We start from the raw sequence: 18,005 nt of genomic DNA on the forward strand, positions 1-18,005 counted from the left end.
GAGGTCAAATCCGCCTAGTATTAACTACAACAATCAAGGCTTAACTACAACAAGACTGCGCACAAAGAGCACTAGGGGGTGCACCAAGAAAGCATAAAAAATGCGGAGACAAAGAAACAGGACAAAACTGTCAATGGAGGATATTGAGTTCAGAACCACACTTTTAAGGTCTCTCAAGAACTGTTTAGAAGCCGCCAATAAAGTTATTGAGATCTACAAGAAATCTAATGAGACCCTCGATGTTATGATAAAGAACCAACTAGAAATTAAGCATACACGGACTGAAATAACGAATATTATACAGACTCCCAACAGCAGAACAGAGGAGCGCAAGAATCAAGGCAAAGATTTGAAATGCGAAGAAACAAAAAACACCCAACCGGAAAAGCAAAATGAAAAAAGAATCCGAAAATACGAAGATAGTGTAAGGAGCCCCTGGGACAGCTTCAAGCGTACCAACATCAGAATTATAGGGGTGCCAGAAGATGAGAGAGAGCAAGGTATTGAAAACCTATTTGAAGAAATAATGACAGAAAACTCCCCCTACCTGGTGAAAGAAATACACTTACAAGTCCAGGAAGCGCAGAGAACCCCAAACAAAAGGAATCCAAAGAGGACCACACCAAGACACATCATAATTAAAATGCCAAGAGCAAAAGACAAAGAGAGAATCTTAAAAGCAGCAAGAGAAAGACAGTCAGTTACCTACAAGGGAATACCCATACGACTGTCAGCTGATTTCTCAACAGAAACTTTGCAGGCCAGAGGGAGTGACAAGAAATATTCAAAGTGATGAATGCCAAGAACCTACAACCAAGATTACTTTATCGAGCAAAGCTATCATTCAGAATTGAAGGTCAGATAAAGAGCTTCACAGATAAGGAAAAGCTAAAGGAGTTCATCACCACCAAACCAGGATTATATGAAATGCTGAAAGGTATCCTTTAAGAAGAGGAAGAAGAAGAAAAAGGTAAAGATACTAATTATGAACAACAAATATGCATCTATCAACAAGTGAATCTAAGAATCAAGTGAATAAATAATCTGATGAACAGAATGAAGTGATTATAATAGAATCAGGGACATAGAAAGGGAATGGACTGACTATTCTTGGGGGGGAAAGGGGTGTGGGAGATGCGGGAAGAGACTGGACAAAAATTGTGCACCTATGGATGAGGACAGTGGGGGGGTAAGGGCAGAGGGTGAGGTGGGAACTGGGTGGAGGGGAGCTATGGGGGGGGGAGGAACAAATGTAATAATCTGAACAATAAAGATTTAATAAAATACAAAAAAAAGAAAATGCTACACAGAGAAAACTATAAAGCAAGGGTCAGCAAACATTTTCTGTAAAGGACAGATAAATATTTTAGGCTTTGCTGGCTATATGCTATCTGTCATAAATACTCAACTCTGCGATTAAAACACAAAAGCTTACAAAGACAATACATAAATGAATGAGTATGGCTATGTTCCAATAAAACTTTAGTTACAATAACAGGTGGTGAGTGCAACTTGGCCTTCGAGCTGTAATTTGCTTACCTCTGCTATTCTAGAGATGCTGGAGTAATGTCCTTAACTTTTGCCTGCGTAATGATCTTCACATGAGGGAATATAAACTACTCAAGGCCAAGTAAATAACCTGGGAACCAATAGATCAAGCAATTCCTACATAGGACCAGAATAGTTCATGTTCTCAATAAACAAGGTAAAAAGGTCTCTCAATTCATTTGGTATCAAGTATAGTTCTCAAAAACATATCACCTTGAAAGTTGAGCTAAATTACAGCCTAACATAAAAGTCTTCTCTTGTATGCTCTAACAATGCCTAAAAGCAATCCTTGTGCCCTAACCAGTTTGGCCTAGTGGGCAGAGCATTGGCCTGCGGACTGAAAGGTCCTAGGTTCGATTCCGGTCAACGGCATGTACCTTGGTTGTGGGCACATCCCCAGTAGGAAGTGTGCAAGAGGCAGATGATCGATATTTCTCTCTCATTGATGTTTTTAACTCTCTATCCCTCTCCCTTCCTCTCTGTAAAAAATTAATAAAATATATATATATTTTTTAAGAAGCAATCCTTGCAAGGATCTAACAGATGATAGGTGACTTAACTGCTCCCAAACAAAGTGTGAAAATACTTAATGGCATACCATAAGATATTCAAAAACAAGGCAGAAATATATGACCTACACCAGAAAAAAACAAATCAGTCAATAGAAGCAGACAGAGAAATGGCAAAGATGATGAAAATATCACCTCTTAATTCAAAAGCATTGGTAATTCCTTAATTAGTAGTGTTTTTCTTTATATTTGAAGATGTATTAATACTTCCTACATTTTTAAGTTTAAAACTGATCTTGAATATTTTATATTATTCAGGTACACACATATCCATAATCAAATAATTCTGATTGCTTCCTCCAGTCTCTTGTATTATCAGTCATTCATTTCACTTATAAGCATGTATGTGCGTATACAAGCAGATACAAACACACACAATCAAATACAGCGTTATTTTAAACAAACTGTTATCTGTTAGATCAATTAAGAACAAAAAATATGTTTTTATTTTACCTTACCTTATTTCTTCTTTGATGCTTTCTTTATGTAAATCTGTTTCTGACCTGTATCACTTTCCTTGCAACAAGTGTTAAGACCTTCTTTTAACACTTCTTGCAAGAAAGGCCTGCTGGCAAAAAAATTCCCTCAATTTTGTTTGTCTGATAATCTTTATTTCCCTTTCACTTTTAAAGGATAATTTTGCAGGGTACATTATTCTAGGTTGATAGCTTTATTTTCTCAACACCTTAAATATTTCACTCCACTCTCCTTTTGCTTGTGTTGTTTCTGAGGAGAAGCCAGATACAATTTTTACATTTGCTCCTATACAGGTAAGTTGTTTCTTTTCTCCCCAACCCCCAGTTCTTTCGCACCACGGCTTCTTTAGGACTTTTTCTCTACCTTCAATTTTCTCTAACTTAAAAGTGATGTGCATAGGTGTGAGGTTTGGAGGCATTTATCCTACTTCATGTTCTCTGAGCTTCCTGGGTCTTTGGTTTGGTGTCTGATGTTAATTTGGAGAAGTTCTCAGTCACTATTTCAAATATTTCTTCTGTTTCTTTCTCCTTTCTTTTTTTACTGGTATTCCCATTACACACGTTATACCTTTTGTAGTTGTTCCAAAGTCCTTGAATATCCTGCTCTCTCTTTTTTTTTTTTTCCAGTCTTTTTTTCTTTGGTTTTCAGTTTTCAAGGTATCTATTGCGCCCATCTGGAGTGGTTCAATTGATTGAGCATTGCCCCATGCACCAAAGGGTTACATGTTGGATTCTCGGTCAGGGCACATGCCTGGGTTTCATGCGGGTTTGATCTCCAGTAGGAAACATACAGAAGGCAACCAATCGATGTTTCTCTCCCACATCAATATCGCCCTCCCCATCCCTTCCCCCCACCCCCACCCCCCGGCTCTGTATGTAAAATAAAAAGGATTGTATTGGCATATTCTCTTGCTCAAGGATTTTTTCTTCAGATGTGTCCATTCTAGTAATAAGCCCATCAAAGACATTCTTGATTTTTGTTAGTGTATTCTTTTTGTTAGCACTTCTTTTATTTATTAGAATTTCCATCTCTCTGCATGCATTGCCCATCTGCTCCTGTATGTTGTCTACTTTATCCTCTAGTAGTATCCTTAGCAATATTGATCATAGTTGTTTTAAATTCCCAGTCTGATAATTCCAAATTCACTGCCATATCTGAGCCTGGTTCAGATGTTTGCTCTATCTCCTCCAACTGTGTTTTCTGTCTTTTAGTATGTCTCATAATTATTTTTTTTCTTAATATATTTTTATTGATTTCAGAGAGGAAGGGAGAAGGAGAGACAGATAGAAAAATCAATGATGAGACAGAATTATTGATTGGCTGCCTCCTGCATGTCCCCCACGGGATCGAGCTCACAACCCGGGCTTGTGCCCTAGACTGCAATCGAATTGAACTCAGGATCCTTCATTTCACAGGCCAACGCTCTATCCACTGAGCCAAACAAGTTAGGGCTCATAATTTTTTTTTGATACCCAGGCATCAAGATGTGGGGAAGGGCAGAGCATTTTAGTCATACTAGAGGCATGGTCCACGAAATTTGTGCACGGGAGGGGGGGTCCCCCTCAGCCCAGCCTGCACCCTCTCCAATCTGGGACCCCTCAGGGGTTATCTGACGGCAGTCAGTCATCCCTCTCACAATCCGGGACTGCTGGCTGCTAACCACTTGCCTGTCTGCCTGCCTGCCTGATTGCCCCTATCCACTCTGCCTGTCAGCCTGATAGACCCCTAACCGCTCCCCTGCTGGCCTGATTGATGCCTAACTGCTCCCCTGCCAGCATGATCATTTCCAGCTGCCCTCCCCTGCAGCCCGATCGCCCCCAACTGCCTTCCCCTGCAGGGCTGAGGGGACTGGGGGACTGAGGCTGGATGAGGCGGGGCTGCGTGGACTGGGGGACTCCGGCTGGATGAGGCGGGGCTGCGGGGACTGGGGGACTCCGGCTGGATGAGGCGGGGCTGCGGGGACTGGGGGACTCCGGCTGGATGAGGCGGGGCTGAGGGGACTGGGGGACTGACTCCAGCTGGATGAGGCGGGGCTGAGGGGGTTGGGTGCCACCTTCTTGTGGCTGTGGGCGCTGCCATCTTTGTGAGGGCATGGCAGTTAATTAGCATGCTCCCTCTTTATTAGATAGAATGATTAGGTCCTAGTCTTTTAGAGGGCCTGTGCTTCTGGACTGTGAACTTCACACATACTTCTCAATCCATCTTCCTCCCCTTATGTGGGGCAGAATGGCAAGAGTGGTTGGAAGCTATTTTCCCTTTCCCACGTGGAAGGCTGGAGTTGGGTTATTTCCCTACCCCTGCATCAGTTAGGCTCTGATAAAACTCCAGCAGGTTAAGCTCTGGTGCAAGTTTCTCATGAGGGCAGGCCTTGTTAAGAACAGAATATGTGTTGGAACCAAGATGGCGGCATAGGTTAACGCCGGAGTTTGCTGCTTTAAACAACTACTTCAAAAGTGAAACCAAAAAACGGAAGGGACATCACCCAGAACCACAGGAACGCTGGCTGAGTGGAAGTCCTACAACTAGGAGGAAAGAGAAACGCATACGGACACTCAGAGGAGGCACAGTGCTGAAGTCAAATTCTGAGGTGCGGAGCGGGCTGGCGGCAGAGGGCGCGGCTGGCGTTTTCAATCAGGAGGGAGTCGCAGACTCTGAGCTCCAGATACAGGCGAGTCTTTAGGGACCCAGACTCAAACGGGAGAAGCGGGACTGTCTGGCTTCGGTCAGAGCGAGTGCAGCTTTCTCTCCGAGGTTTGCAGCCATTGCTGGGACTCAGAGAGGCAGAGCCCCTGGGGATAGGACTGAGAGCCGCCATAACTGCTCTCTCCAGCCCACCCTATTGATCCTGTGTGACCCGCCCCGCCCAAGCCCTGCACAGAGGCATTTGCCAGATAGCCTCAGGCAAAGGCTAGATTAGCACCTCCCTAGAGGACAGAAGTTCTCTCACTGCTGACACAGCTGATTCTCATAGCCACTTGGCCTGGAGGTCAAACCCTCCCTGGTATTAGCTACAACAATCAAGGTTTAACTATAAGACTGCGCACAAAGACCACTAGGGGGTGCACCAAGGAAGCATAACAAAATGCGGAGACAAAGAAACAGGACAAAATTGTCAATGGAAGATATAGAGTTCAGAACCACACTTTTAAGGTCTCTCAAGAACTGTTTAGAAGCCGCCGATAAACTTAATGAGATCTACAAGAAAACTAATGAGACCCTCGATGTTATATTGGGGAACAAACTAGAAATTAAGCATACACGAACTGAAATAACGAATATTATACAAACTCCCGACAGCAGACCAGAGGAGCGCAAGAATCAAGTCAATGATTTGAAATGCGAGGAAGCAAAAAACACCCAACCGGAAAAGCAAAATGAAAAAAGAATCCAAAAATGCGAGGATAGTGTAAGGAGCCTCTGGGACAGCTTCAAGCGTACCAACATCAGAGTTATAGGGGTGCCAGAAGATGAGAGAGAGCAAGATATTGAAAACCTATTTGAAGAAATAATGACAGAAAACTTCCCCCACCTGGTGAAAGAAATGGACTTACAGGTCCAAGAAGCGCGGAGAACCCCAAACAAAAGGAATCCAAAGAGGACCACACCAAGACACATCATAATTAAAATGCCAAGAGCAAAAGATAAAGAGAGAATCTTAAAAGCAGCAAGAGAAAGACAGTCAGTTACCTACAAGGGAATACCCATACGACTGTCAGCTGATTTCTCAACAGAAACTTTGCAGGCCAGAAGGGAGTGGCAAGAAATATTCAAAGTGATGAATACCAAGAACCTACAACCAAGATTACTTTATCGAGCAAAGCTATCATTCAGAATTGAAGGTCAGATAAAGAGCTTCACAGATAAGGAAAAGCTAAAGGAGTTCATCACCACCAAACCAGGATTATATGAAATGCTGAAAGGTATCCTTTAAGAAGAGGAAGAGGAAGAAAAAGGTAAAGATACAAATTATGAACAACAAATATGCATCTATCAACAAGTGAATCTAAGAATCAAGTGAATAAATAATCTGATGAACAGAATGAACTCGTGATTATAATAGAATCAGGGATATAGAAAGGGAATGGACTGACTATTCTTGGGGGGGAAAGGGGTGTGGGAGATTCGGGAAGAGACTGGACAAAAATCGTGCACCTATGGATGAGGACAGTGGGTGGGGAGTGAGGGCAGAAGGTGGGGCGGGAACTGGGAGGAGGGGAGTTATGGGGGGGAAAAAAGAGGAACAAATGTAATAATCTGAACAATAAAGATTTAATTAAAAAAAAAAAAGAAAAAGAAAAAAAAACAGAATACTCTGGCATACTGCAAAATGGTTCCTTTTCCACTTCATCTGCCAGAAGGACAAGGGGATTTTTCTCAATATTCACTGAAAGAACCTGGTAGAGATGCCAGAGGCCCTCCAATGTCTGGTGCCCCCTGGAGTTTTTAACTGTCAGAGTTGTCCACAATTTGTCAATTACAATTCAGGTTTCATTACACCAACACTGGTTCTCTGTAAGGCTGCTCTACTCTAGTCAGTTGTGATTCTCTGTATTCTCAGCCAGTCTCTCCAATTTTAAGGTCAGTAATTAGCCTTGTTACCTCTCTTCACTTATGGCTCTAAGAAAAGTTGTTGTTTTTCAGTCTGAGGACGCAGTGGCAATTTCCAAGCTTTATTTGTGAGCAGGTAGTGACAACTTCCAAGCTTCTTACATGCCATACCAGAAACCATAAGTCTGCATTTTCTTTTAAGAATGTTTTCCTACACTATAAGCTTAAAATTTTATGTAGGATAAGAAAACACATACAAACCATTATTATGTATGACAAAACACTTTTCTCTTTCCTCATACACTGATCATATTCATATTTTCAGAAAACTAGCCAAGATCATACACTGTTCTTAAACATATATACCTTTCCATTTACCTGTGGAAGTCAATATAAAATTATAAAGTGTAATCCTTGAAATATATCTTTCCAACAAGCAATTAAAATATGGCTTACCATTTTGATGCCTGTAGAAAATGTCACTGGTTTTATAGGTTTGGGTTTCTCAAGCTGCATTTCCAATTGGGTAGATCTATCTTTATGCTGAGCCAAAAGTAGAGCAACAGGGAGATCAGAACTTTCCTGTAAGAAAAGTTAATGTGCAATATAATAGTTAAAAAGAAAAACTTAAGAGCAATAGGTCTATTATTTTAAATTATGCCTTTTCATAAGTATTTGATGTCAACCTAAATATTCACTTTATGGCGAACACTTTACAAAAAAAATTTAACATTCCATAATAAGAAAAGGCTGTTTTATACTCATAAATCTAAACCTGCAAAAAATTATTTTTATAAAATCCACATTAAAGAAAATATAACAGGGTCTTATTTCATCTAGCAATGCCAACCATATTTATTAAAATAAAAAAATTAGAAACTAATCACAAAAAGAGTAGTACAAAGTACTATAACTTGGATCAGATGTTTACCTAAGACACATTCTTTTTACCAGTGAATTCAGACTAGTTTGAAATTGTTTCCCATTAGATTTCACCTGAGGCCGTTTGGAAATGATCCTTGTTCTGTTTTTGCACAATGGAACGATTGTTAAGTACAACCAAAAGTACATTTATTTTCTCTTTTACTGACTTATTTTTAGAAAAGAAGTCTAAATTTTAATGGACAAAATAATAGTAAACATTTTTAATATCTATGTTGATACTAAATCAGGATCACTATTTACACAAATCTATACACACACATAATAATAACAAGCAAATTACTAATTCTTATATGTAGCTGCTATTTATCCTGTTTAACATGAAGTCCTCTTACATGTTTAAAGTGCTATGGAGCTAAAGTCTAAACTAAATGATATCCAGACTTTTCCTTCCTGAGTTATCAATTAAATAAGAACACAGAAACATGCAGAGGAAAGCCAGGAGGGAAGATCACACACACATACACACAAACACACATGCACACACAGAGTACTTCCTCTAACTATGAACAAAAATAAAGGACAACAATGCATTTCTATTTCCTATATCTAGGTTATTTACAAAAATAAACATATTCTTCAATTGGCCTGTAAATTTTTAAAATAGTAAGTACCCATAATTTAATATTGAAAAAAACTATATCGTGTTAACATTTCATAGTACAAAGTAAACATATAGCAGAATCTAATTTTCTTCCCAAGTCTAATAACTTAATATTTTAGGCACAAATGTGGCTAATTAATATAGTTAAAGGACTTAAAGTTCTAGTACAAAACTAATTTTTTTAAAAGCCAATTTACTTCAACAGAATTGTCCTAGAATAAATCTGTACCTCAAGAATTTGTAATAGAAGTTCTCTGCAAGAGCAACATTACAAAGATTAAATCTTTTAAAAGTAAGTGGAAGAACACATTTTATTTATAAAATAGAACCATAGTAAGGAGCAAACTCCTTACTATCCTAGCTTTATCAATAATGGAGAATGAATGAAATATACTATGAGAATATACTTGAATACCTTTCATATTCTACTACAACGCATCAGTAATGCGTTAGTAACAGCACTGCCATGAATTCCTGCAGCTATTCTAGATTTCCACTAAGAATATTATAATAAAATTATAGGACATTTTAAATAGGCTGTGGCCCAAAATATCTCTTAAAAGCTATTACTATCTTTTCATATGCAAAAACACTAACACAAGAAAAATTAATTTTCTTGACTAAAAAGTTAAAACATTGCATCCCAATTTATACTCTATGTGAACTCAAATACTCTTGCATTCCTGGTACTTACTCTTAAAAACTAAAAGTTCTTGTGTAAATTCAAGACAATGTATTCACTTCAAAAACCTGCTAATCAATACTTTGGCCTGGATTCAATATCACATAAAGGGACCTAACTATTAAAATACATTAGTAAAAGAGCTGAAATTTAATAAAAATAAACATTCTAGGAATCTAAAACTAATTTTGCTACTCTGGCATACAATTTACCTCAAATCTTCCTTATTCCACTTTAGCACTGAAAACTTTAGAGGTTGAAAATCTTTGTGAATGTTAAACTAGAATTAAGCAGGAGCTCTAAAAACAACAAAATCTATATAGTAAAATAAACTATGAGGAATTCACATCCTCTTGGGAATACATAAAATGCAGATTCAGCCTTTCAAATTATTTCATTCTTCTTAGCTTTCCATTTTACCTTGAAAGGTTCCCTAACCTACATTAATTGCCTGAAGGTACCTTGTTTAATACTTAAAGAAATTTTAATAAGACTGCCTGTAATACTCATTAAAAGCTTTATAATGACCATTTTTAAAAGATTATTTTAACTGACTTTAAGCAAGCCATCTGGCAAACAATATTTCTAATAAAAATCAGCTACTGCATTTGACAGCAATATTAGCCCATACAAAATTGCAGACATAAAGTGAAGAGAATATAAAAACAGGAATATAAAAAGATTAACTAAATCAGGAGCTGTTTTAAAATCTTTTTCCAAAGTGTTAAAAAAAACAAACAAACACACACACACACACACACCTGAATTTACAGTTAGGATTAAATAAATGGACTTTTTAGGCAACATTATGGTAAATATTAAGCCATAAACATTAATACCATAACATTAAAATCCTGTCATCTACAGTATAATATAATGCCAATGCTTTACAAAAGGTTAAAAAGTAACTTTCAGCACAAGGACCAAACTCAAAAAAAGGAGGAGAAATTCTTATAAATAGTACTTACTGTCTAGTAGAGCCAGAGAATAACCCTAAAATTTAAGCCTCTAGACATAGAGGCAATACAAGTGCCAATGCTATCTTGTTTTATAAAATGTAATTCATTAATATACATAGAAAAAGAATTATAATGTAATGTTTTACTTAATAAGGATTTAGGAGGATAAAGAAATTTAATGAATTCTTTAGTCAATAAGGACTAAATGTATGTCAACTTACTTTAACCAAAAAAATTAATAAATATTCAAAACTTAAAGTAACAACGAATTTTTTAAAATAAATTTTAAAATGGAACCCAGAAATTCAAACTTCATTGGTATTCTAAACCAATGTAATGTAATTAATTGTTCTAATGAATATAGTAAATTGCTAAGGATTATTTAACCACCATGTTATATGATCTAAACAGTGAAGAAAGTATGTGCAGTAATGACTTGCAGGTGAAGAAAACAGGAAGTGGGGGGGGGGGTCCTCACAAAAACCAATATTAACTCCAGATTATACACAATGTACAACACTTGCAGTTTCACATCTTGCTTCCTGCTCCAGTGAATTAAAAGGAAGCTTCATGCCAATAGCAGCTCAATGAGGAAGGCAAACTTAGTACTTTGAGACTAAAAGAATTATTTAAGTTATAATTACTATGCACAGTTAGATAACCTCAAAATAAAATCTAAAAACTCTTTATATTACATGCAAGAAAAATGAAACTTGACCACCAACTTACACCACACACAAAAATAAACTAAAAATGGATAAAGGTCTTAAACATAAGACGGGAAACCATAAAAATCCTAGAAGAAGCCATAAGCAGCAAAATAGCAGACATATGTCACAGCAGTATCTTTACTGATACAGCTCCTGCGGCAATGGACTCTGAGGAGAAAATAAACAAATGGGACAACATCAAAATAAAAAGCTTCTTTCTGCACAGCAAAACAAACTATGAAAAAACAACAAGAGCCAAAACCGGTTTGGCTCAGTGGATAGAGCGTCGGCCTGGGGACTGAGGAGTCCCAGGTTCGATTCCGGTCAAGGGCATGTACCTGGGTTGCGGGCACATCCCCTGTGGGAGATGTGCAGGAGGCAGCTGATTGATGTTTCTCTCTCGTCGATGTGTCTAACTCTCTATCTCTCTCCCTTCCTCTCTGTAAAAAATCAATAAAAAATATATTTAAAAAAATAAATAAATAAAACAAGAAAGCCCACTGCATGGGAGGACATATTTGCCAATGTTATCTCCGATAAGGGTTTAATCTCCAAAATTTACAGGGAACTCATACAACTTAACAGAAAGAAGATAAACAATCCAATCAAAGAATGGGCAAAGGATCTAAATAGACACTTTTCAAAAGAGGACATACAGAAAGCCAAGAGACATATGAAAACATCCTCAAAGTCACTAATCATCTGAGAGATGCAAATCAAAACAACAATGAGGTACCATCTCACACCTGTCAGAATGGCTATCATTAAAAAATCAACAAACAACAAGTGCTGGAGAGGATGCAGAGCAAAAGGAACCCTCTTGCACAGCTGGTGGGAATGCAGACTGATGCAGCCACTGTGGAAAACAGTATGGCCTTTCCTCAAAAAATTAAAAATGGAACTCCCATTTGACCCAGTAATTCCACTTCTAGGGCTACATCCCAAGGAAACAGAAACACCAATCAGAAAGGATATATGTATCCCTACGTTCATAGCAGCACAATTCACCATAGCTAAGATTTGGACACAGCCTAAGTGCCCATCAGCAAATGAGGGGATTAGAAAACTGTGGTCCATCTACACAATGGAATACTATGCTGCTGTAAAAGAGAAGGAATTCTTACCATTTGCAACAGCATGGATGAACCGGGAGAGCATTATGCTAAGTGAAATAAGCCAGTCAGAGAAAGATAAATATCACATGATCTCACTCATTTGTGGAATATAATGAACAACATAAATTGATGAACAAAAATAGAATCAGAATCATAGAAGGATCAAACAGACTGTCCAACCTATGAGGGAAGGTGGGGGGTGAAGGGGTAAGAGATCAACCAAAGGACTTGTATGCATGCATATGAGCATGACCAATGGACACAGACAGTAGGGGGTGAGAGCATGTGCTGGGGGCTAGGGAGAGGTCAATGGGGGAAAAGGAGACTTATGTAATACTTTAAACAATAAAGAATTTAAATTATAAAAAAAAGTTAAAGTGTATTTTCATCCTAGGTTTAAGTTCTGCATTTATTAATTCAATTGACTATATAGGGGAGCAGCATTACCAAAGACAAGTATGTTCCTCTTTGTATAAAATGATGAAGGAAAGAAACTTTCAATAAATAATTACAACATCAACATTTACTAACTGATTTATTAAAGGTTTTAATTTCTCACAAAATATATGGCCCCAAAAATGATAAAACACAACACGTGTCATTTCACATGATAAAGCCTCATCTGCCACATGATAGTTTCAAGAAAAATTAATGGAAGATGCTATGGAAAACACCGTATTTTACATATATATATATTTTTTTTAATTGATTTCAGAGAGGAAGGGAGAGGGAGAGGGATAGAGAGATAGAAACATCAATGATGAGAGAGAATCATTGATCAGCTGCCTCCTGCATACTCCCTACCAGGGATCGAGCCCAAAACCCGGGAATGTGCCCTTGACCGGAATCAAACCCGGGACCCTTCAGTCCATAGGCTGGTGCCCTATCCACTGGGCCAAACCGGCTAGGGCACATATTCTATTAATATGCCGCTGTCCTTACTTTTAGAACAAATTTATACTGCACTGAGACAAAATACAGAGGGTTTATGATTAGCATTTTCTGTCTAAACCTCATTAATGTCCTTATCCTTTCTTTTCCTTTACTTTCTCATCTATCTCTAATTTAAATAATCTTGCTTTTTCTTTTTATTCCTGGTTAGCTGGCTTAAGTGCTTTAAGGCAAAAAAGCACAGTAGAAAATATACACATACACATTTACCCAATCATAGAATAATAAGCAGTATATCAGCTATACTGAGGACCTCATGAAAATTACGTGGACAAAAAGAGAAAGGGAAGAATACAAAAGACATCCCTGGAGAGGATGACTTTCTAGTTGTGAGTGTACCAATATTACTGGGTTAAAAGCATCAAATAATATATGAAATCTATGAAACAGTTCATAAAATTTAGTTATTATTATGGCTGTTCTCTACCAACTAGAGGCCCGATGCACAAAATTCGTGCCAGGGGCTTGGCCCTCGCAGCCCCGGGTTCGTCCAGAAGGTCTAAATAGCATATTAGGCTTTTATTATTATAGATGTCAACAACTAGAGGGGCTAATTGCAGGAAAATGCCAATAACTTGCAAAACATCACCATTTTTTCTCATTCTTTTCCACACAAAAATATGAAATACAGTTCTCACAGAGTAACCAGAATCACTGCAAACTTCAGCCCAGAGCCAAAACAATTTAAAACGAACCAGTTAGTAGAAAACCAGTATTAATCAGGAAAAAAAAATGCTCAGAAAACAATGTGTTTTAAGACAATAAGCTTAGAAACATGTAAACAATCTATTAACCGAACATTGGATTTTGTCATTTATATTACTCTCGCTTCTGAAATAAAATGGGTATTGTAAAAAAAATTTTTTTAATAAAGGAATCAAAGTTTAATACACCAGCACAAACTGCAGAAATGCCATTAAAATGTCATTATCCAGCATAATAAATAAGAAACACAAACCCCGAAGACTGATTTTTTATTGTAATTAGCATTAATACATACCAGTTCATCTAAAAGAGCCTGCTTATTCTTCCTTTTTAGAATTTGCTGTAGTTGTTCTTCTTTTTGTATAAACAGTCTTTTTTGTTCATTTTCCTGTCGTTCTACCTCTAAAGCTTCTTCCAATTCCTCCTGTTCCCGTGTCTAAAACAGAAACATTTATATATGGTATAGAATAAACTTAGTAACCAACATTGATCCTATACCACATTCTGATTTTTTTCTTTTTTGGAAGCATAAAACAAAATAGCCACTTATTGTTTAATAGTGCAGCAATTACACTTCGAAGGAACGAAAATTCATTTTATTTCATATGGATGTATTACTGTTAAAGAGAATGACATCTAGCACTAAACAAACACCTAAACAAAGTACATCGAGGCCAAGTTGCAGAATTGCAGGAACTGTGCTTAATAATGGGTTAATCCTATCTAATAAAAGAGAAACATGGTAATTGGAGTACGACCGCTACCCTTCCCATTGGCTAATCAGGGCAATATGCAAATTAACTGCAGGCCAAGATTGGCGGGCCGGCAGCCAGGCAGCTTGAAACTAACATGAGGCTTGCTTGCTTCAGTGAAAGAGGACTCCAACGTTCCCCGCCTGCCGCTGCAGGCCTCTGAGCTGCAACTCTAAGCAACTATGTAACAAATATAGAAGCTAAACAAAACCGCAGAAACCTGCTTTAGTCCCCCGGGCTTCAGCCAGCAGGATCGCAACATTGTAAGCAAAGGCCAGAAACCTACTTTCAGCAGCGGAGGCCTAAGAGCTTGAGCCAAGCCTCAAAACTAAAGCTGGCCCAGAATAAAAAAAGAAAAAAGAAAAAAAGGAGCGGTTGGGAGCTTCAGTCACCCCCAGCCTGAAAACAGCCCTCAGCCCCTCACCCAGACTGGCCAGGCACCCCAGTGGGGACCCCCACCCTGAAGGATGTGTGACCAGCTGCAAACAGCCATCATCCCCTCACCCAGGCTGGCCAGGCACCCCAGTGAGGACCCCCACCCTGATCCAGGACACCCTTCAGGGAAAACCAGCCGGCACCCACCCGTGCACCAGGCCTCTACCCTATATAGTAAAAGGGTAATATGCCTCCCAGCACCGGGATCAGTGGAGCCGCGAGGACACCCGGCACCGGGATCAGTGTGACAGGGGGCAGCGCCCAAAACCCGATTGCCCTGCAGCTCTGTTTGTGACAGGGGGTGGGGCCACAACCTCCCTATCCACCCTGCTCTGTTCGTGACAGGGGAAGGCGCCCCAACCCCCTGATCAGCCCTGCTCTGTGCCTGATAGGGGGGAGCTCCCCAACCCCCTGATCGCCCTGCGGCTCTGTGTGGCGCCCCAACCCCCTGATCGGCCCTGCTCTGTGTGTGACAGGGTGTGGCGCCCCAACCCCCCTGATGGGCCCTGCTCTGTGCGTGACGGGGTGGCACCGCAACCTCCCCATCGACCCTGCCTTGAGTGTGACAGGGGGCGATGCCCCAACCCCCCAAATGGCCCTGCTCTGAGCCTGACCAGGGGCTGCACCTAGGGATTGGGCTTGCCCTCTGCCACCCGGGAGCAGGCCTAAGCCAGCAGGTCATTATCTCCCGAGGGGTCCTAGACTGCGAGAAGGCACAGGCCAGGCTGAGGGACACCCCTCCCCCACGAGTGCACAAATTTTTGTGCACCGGGCCTCTAGTCTTATATAATAAAAGGCTAATATGCCAATAGACCAAATGGTTGAACAACCGAACAACTGGTCGCTATGACGTGCGCTGACCACCAGGGGGCGTGCACAAAACATGACGGACGTCGGCAACAGGCGACAGAGCACCGGAGATGGCGGGTGTCGGCCACAGCAGGATGGTGGAGCAGCTGAGCGGGGACCCAGACCAAGTCGGGGCACCAGTCACTGTCTTCAAGGCAAGCCTCTGGTGGTTACTAAAAATTCTTTGCTCCTGCACACTGTGGTCCCGCACAGTGCTTGCACCTGCTGCTGGCACCGGCCCCGCTCACACCCGCAGCTGGCGCTGAAGCCGCAGCTTACACCCGCTGCCGGCACCCAGCACCAGTCCTGATCGCCTGGCGCCATCAGTGGGTGTGAGCAGCGGCTGCCGCCCCGATCACCCCAAGGGCATCTCCACCTCCCCCTGCTCCTGAGGGGCAATTGGGGCAGCAGCTGCTGCTCACACCCATTGACAGCACCGGCCCTGCTCCCACCTGCTGCTGGCGCTGGCCCCAATTGCTCCACACCGTCAGCAGGTGCGATTAGGGCCAGTGGTGTCAGCACATGGGAGTGGCAATGGTGGGAACAGGGCGGCTGGCAGACAGGGAACCAGGGGCCACGGCAGGAGGGACTGGGCGGGGGCACGGAAGATGGGCAGAGACCCGCCCCTGTGCCCACTGCAGCCTCACAGCCCACACAGTTCCTTTGAAGGTGCATGAATTCATGCACTGGGCCCCTAGTTTATTTATAATGATTAAAGACAGTTTCAAGCATTCATTTTATGGGCTTTAACAAGGAAAATAAAACAAAATAAGAAATACAACAACAAACAGACACTCTCTATACAGAACTATTGACTGATACACTCTATTTAAAAGATTAGCTTATTTAATAGCAATAATTTCAATGTTCTTCAGAAATATTACTTGCAGGCTCTGAAATCTATTCCAACCCTAACTCATACTTAAATGCAGTACTACATCAAGTCTTTGCTCTTTAAGTCTTATGAATAAAAAAATACAGTACAAATCTGAATGGCTTTATTTTAAAAACTTGACTCTTGCTCTTTAAAATGTTGCAGTGTTTTTTATTTTGTTTTGTTGTGTGTGTTTTTTAAATATATTTTTATTGATTTCAGAGAGGAAGGGAGAGGGAGAGATAGAAACATCAATCTTGAGAGAGAATCATTGATCACTGCCTCCTGAAAGCCCCCCATTGGAGATTGAGCCCACAACCCAGGCATGTGCCCTAACTGGGAATCAAACTTTCACCTCCTGGTTCATAGGTTGATGCTCAACCATTGAGCCACACTATATAGAATGTGGGGGAGAGAGCATAATAGGTTTGGGGACCACCAACATAATATTGAAATTAACAGAGACTTCAGATGAAAGTATACTTTTATGTAAAACTAGAGGCCCGGTGCATGCCCGTTGGCCTGGCCTGTGGGGATCGGGCTGAAACCGGCTCTCCAACATCCCCTGAGGGGTCCCAGATTGCAAGAGGGTGGTTCTTGGGTGACGCACCCTGGAATCGGGCTCCCTCCTCTCTGGTTCCGAGTGCGTTATCTAAGAACCGCAGCTGCCAAGTTACTGCAGCTCGGCAGCTCCTTCATTGAGGTCTGTCCACTGGTAGTCATTGCGCATCATGCTACCAGTCATATGGTTGGACGGTTGCTTAGGCTTTTTAATATATTGATAATATTTAAAACACTATTAGATGTTTTTATTTCATACATTAGATAAACTTCCCCAAAAAAAACCCACAAAATTTTCACGCAAAAAGATTCAAACTCAGTACATCTAAAATTAAGTTTAGCATCTGGTTTCTCAAAGCTGATCATCCCCCTATATTCCTTATCTATATATATAAAAGGCTAATATGCAAAGTGTCCCCTCGGGAGTTCTTTGACTGACCGGGAATTTGATCACTCACTATTATGTGCACTGACCACCTGGGGGCGACACGGAACGAAGGAAGGCCCTGGATGGCAGCAGGCAGCTGGGGAAGGAAGGGCGTGGCAGGCAGCCAGAAAGCCCTGATTAGCCCTGATCGCCAGCCAGGCCTAGGGACCCTACCTGTGCACCAATTTTGTGCACCAGGCCTCTAGTTTCTAATAAATGTATACCTATATTTCAGTCAACTCAAGCTGAAATCTCAAAGTTATCTTTATTTAATCTCTCTCCCCATCCCACCATGCC

At 40.5% G+C, this 18,005-nt stretch overlaps 1 protein-coding gene across 5 annotated transcripts in view; it reads right to left on the minus strand.

The window, feature by feature from the left end:
• The window catches only part of MNAT1 (MNAT1 component of CDK activating kinase), a 217,440-nt gene that overhangs the window by 98,258 nt on the left and 101,177 nt on the right, over nt 1–18,005 (minus strand). For all 5 annotated transcript variants that reach the window (XR_013995958.1, XM_081090423.1, XM_081090424.1 and 2 more), the window contains exons 5-6: nt 14,106–14,246; nt 7,599–7,724 (exon numbers count right to left, since the gene is read on the minus strand). Coding sequence is in view for 4 of the 5 variants with exons in the window: in XM_081090423.1 (XP_080946549.1) it covers nt 7,599–7,724; nt 14,106–14,246 (267 nt within the window). In the remaining variant the exon portion in view is untranslated. The remainder of the gene's footprint in view (nt 1–7,598; nt 7,725–14,105; nt 14,247–18,005) is intronic.

Source organism: Myotis nattereri, assembly GCF_964212035.1.
Source record: "Myotis nattereri genome assembly, chromosome: 1".
Classification (NCBI taxonomy): domain Eukaryota; kingdom Metazoa; phylum Chordata; class Mammalia; order Chiroptera; family Vespertilionidae; genus Myotis; species Myotis nattereri.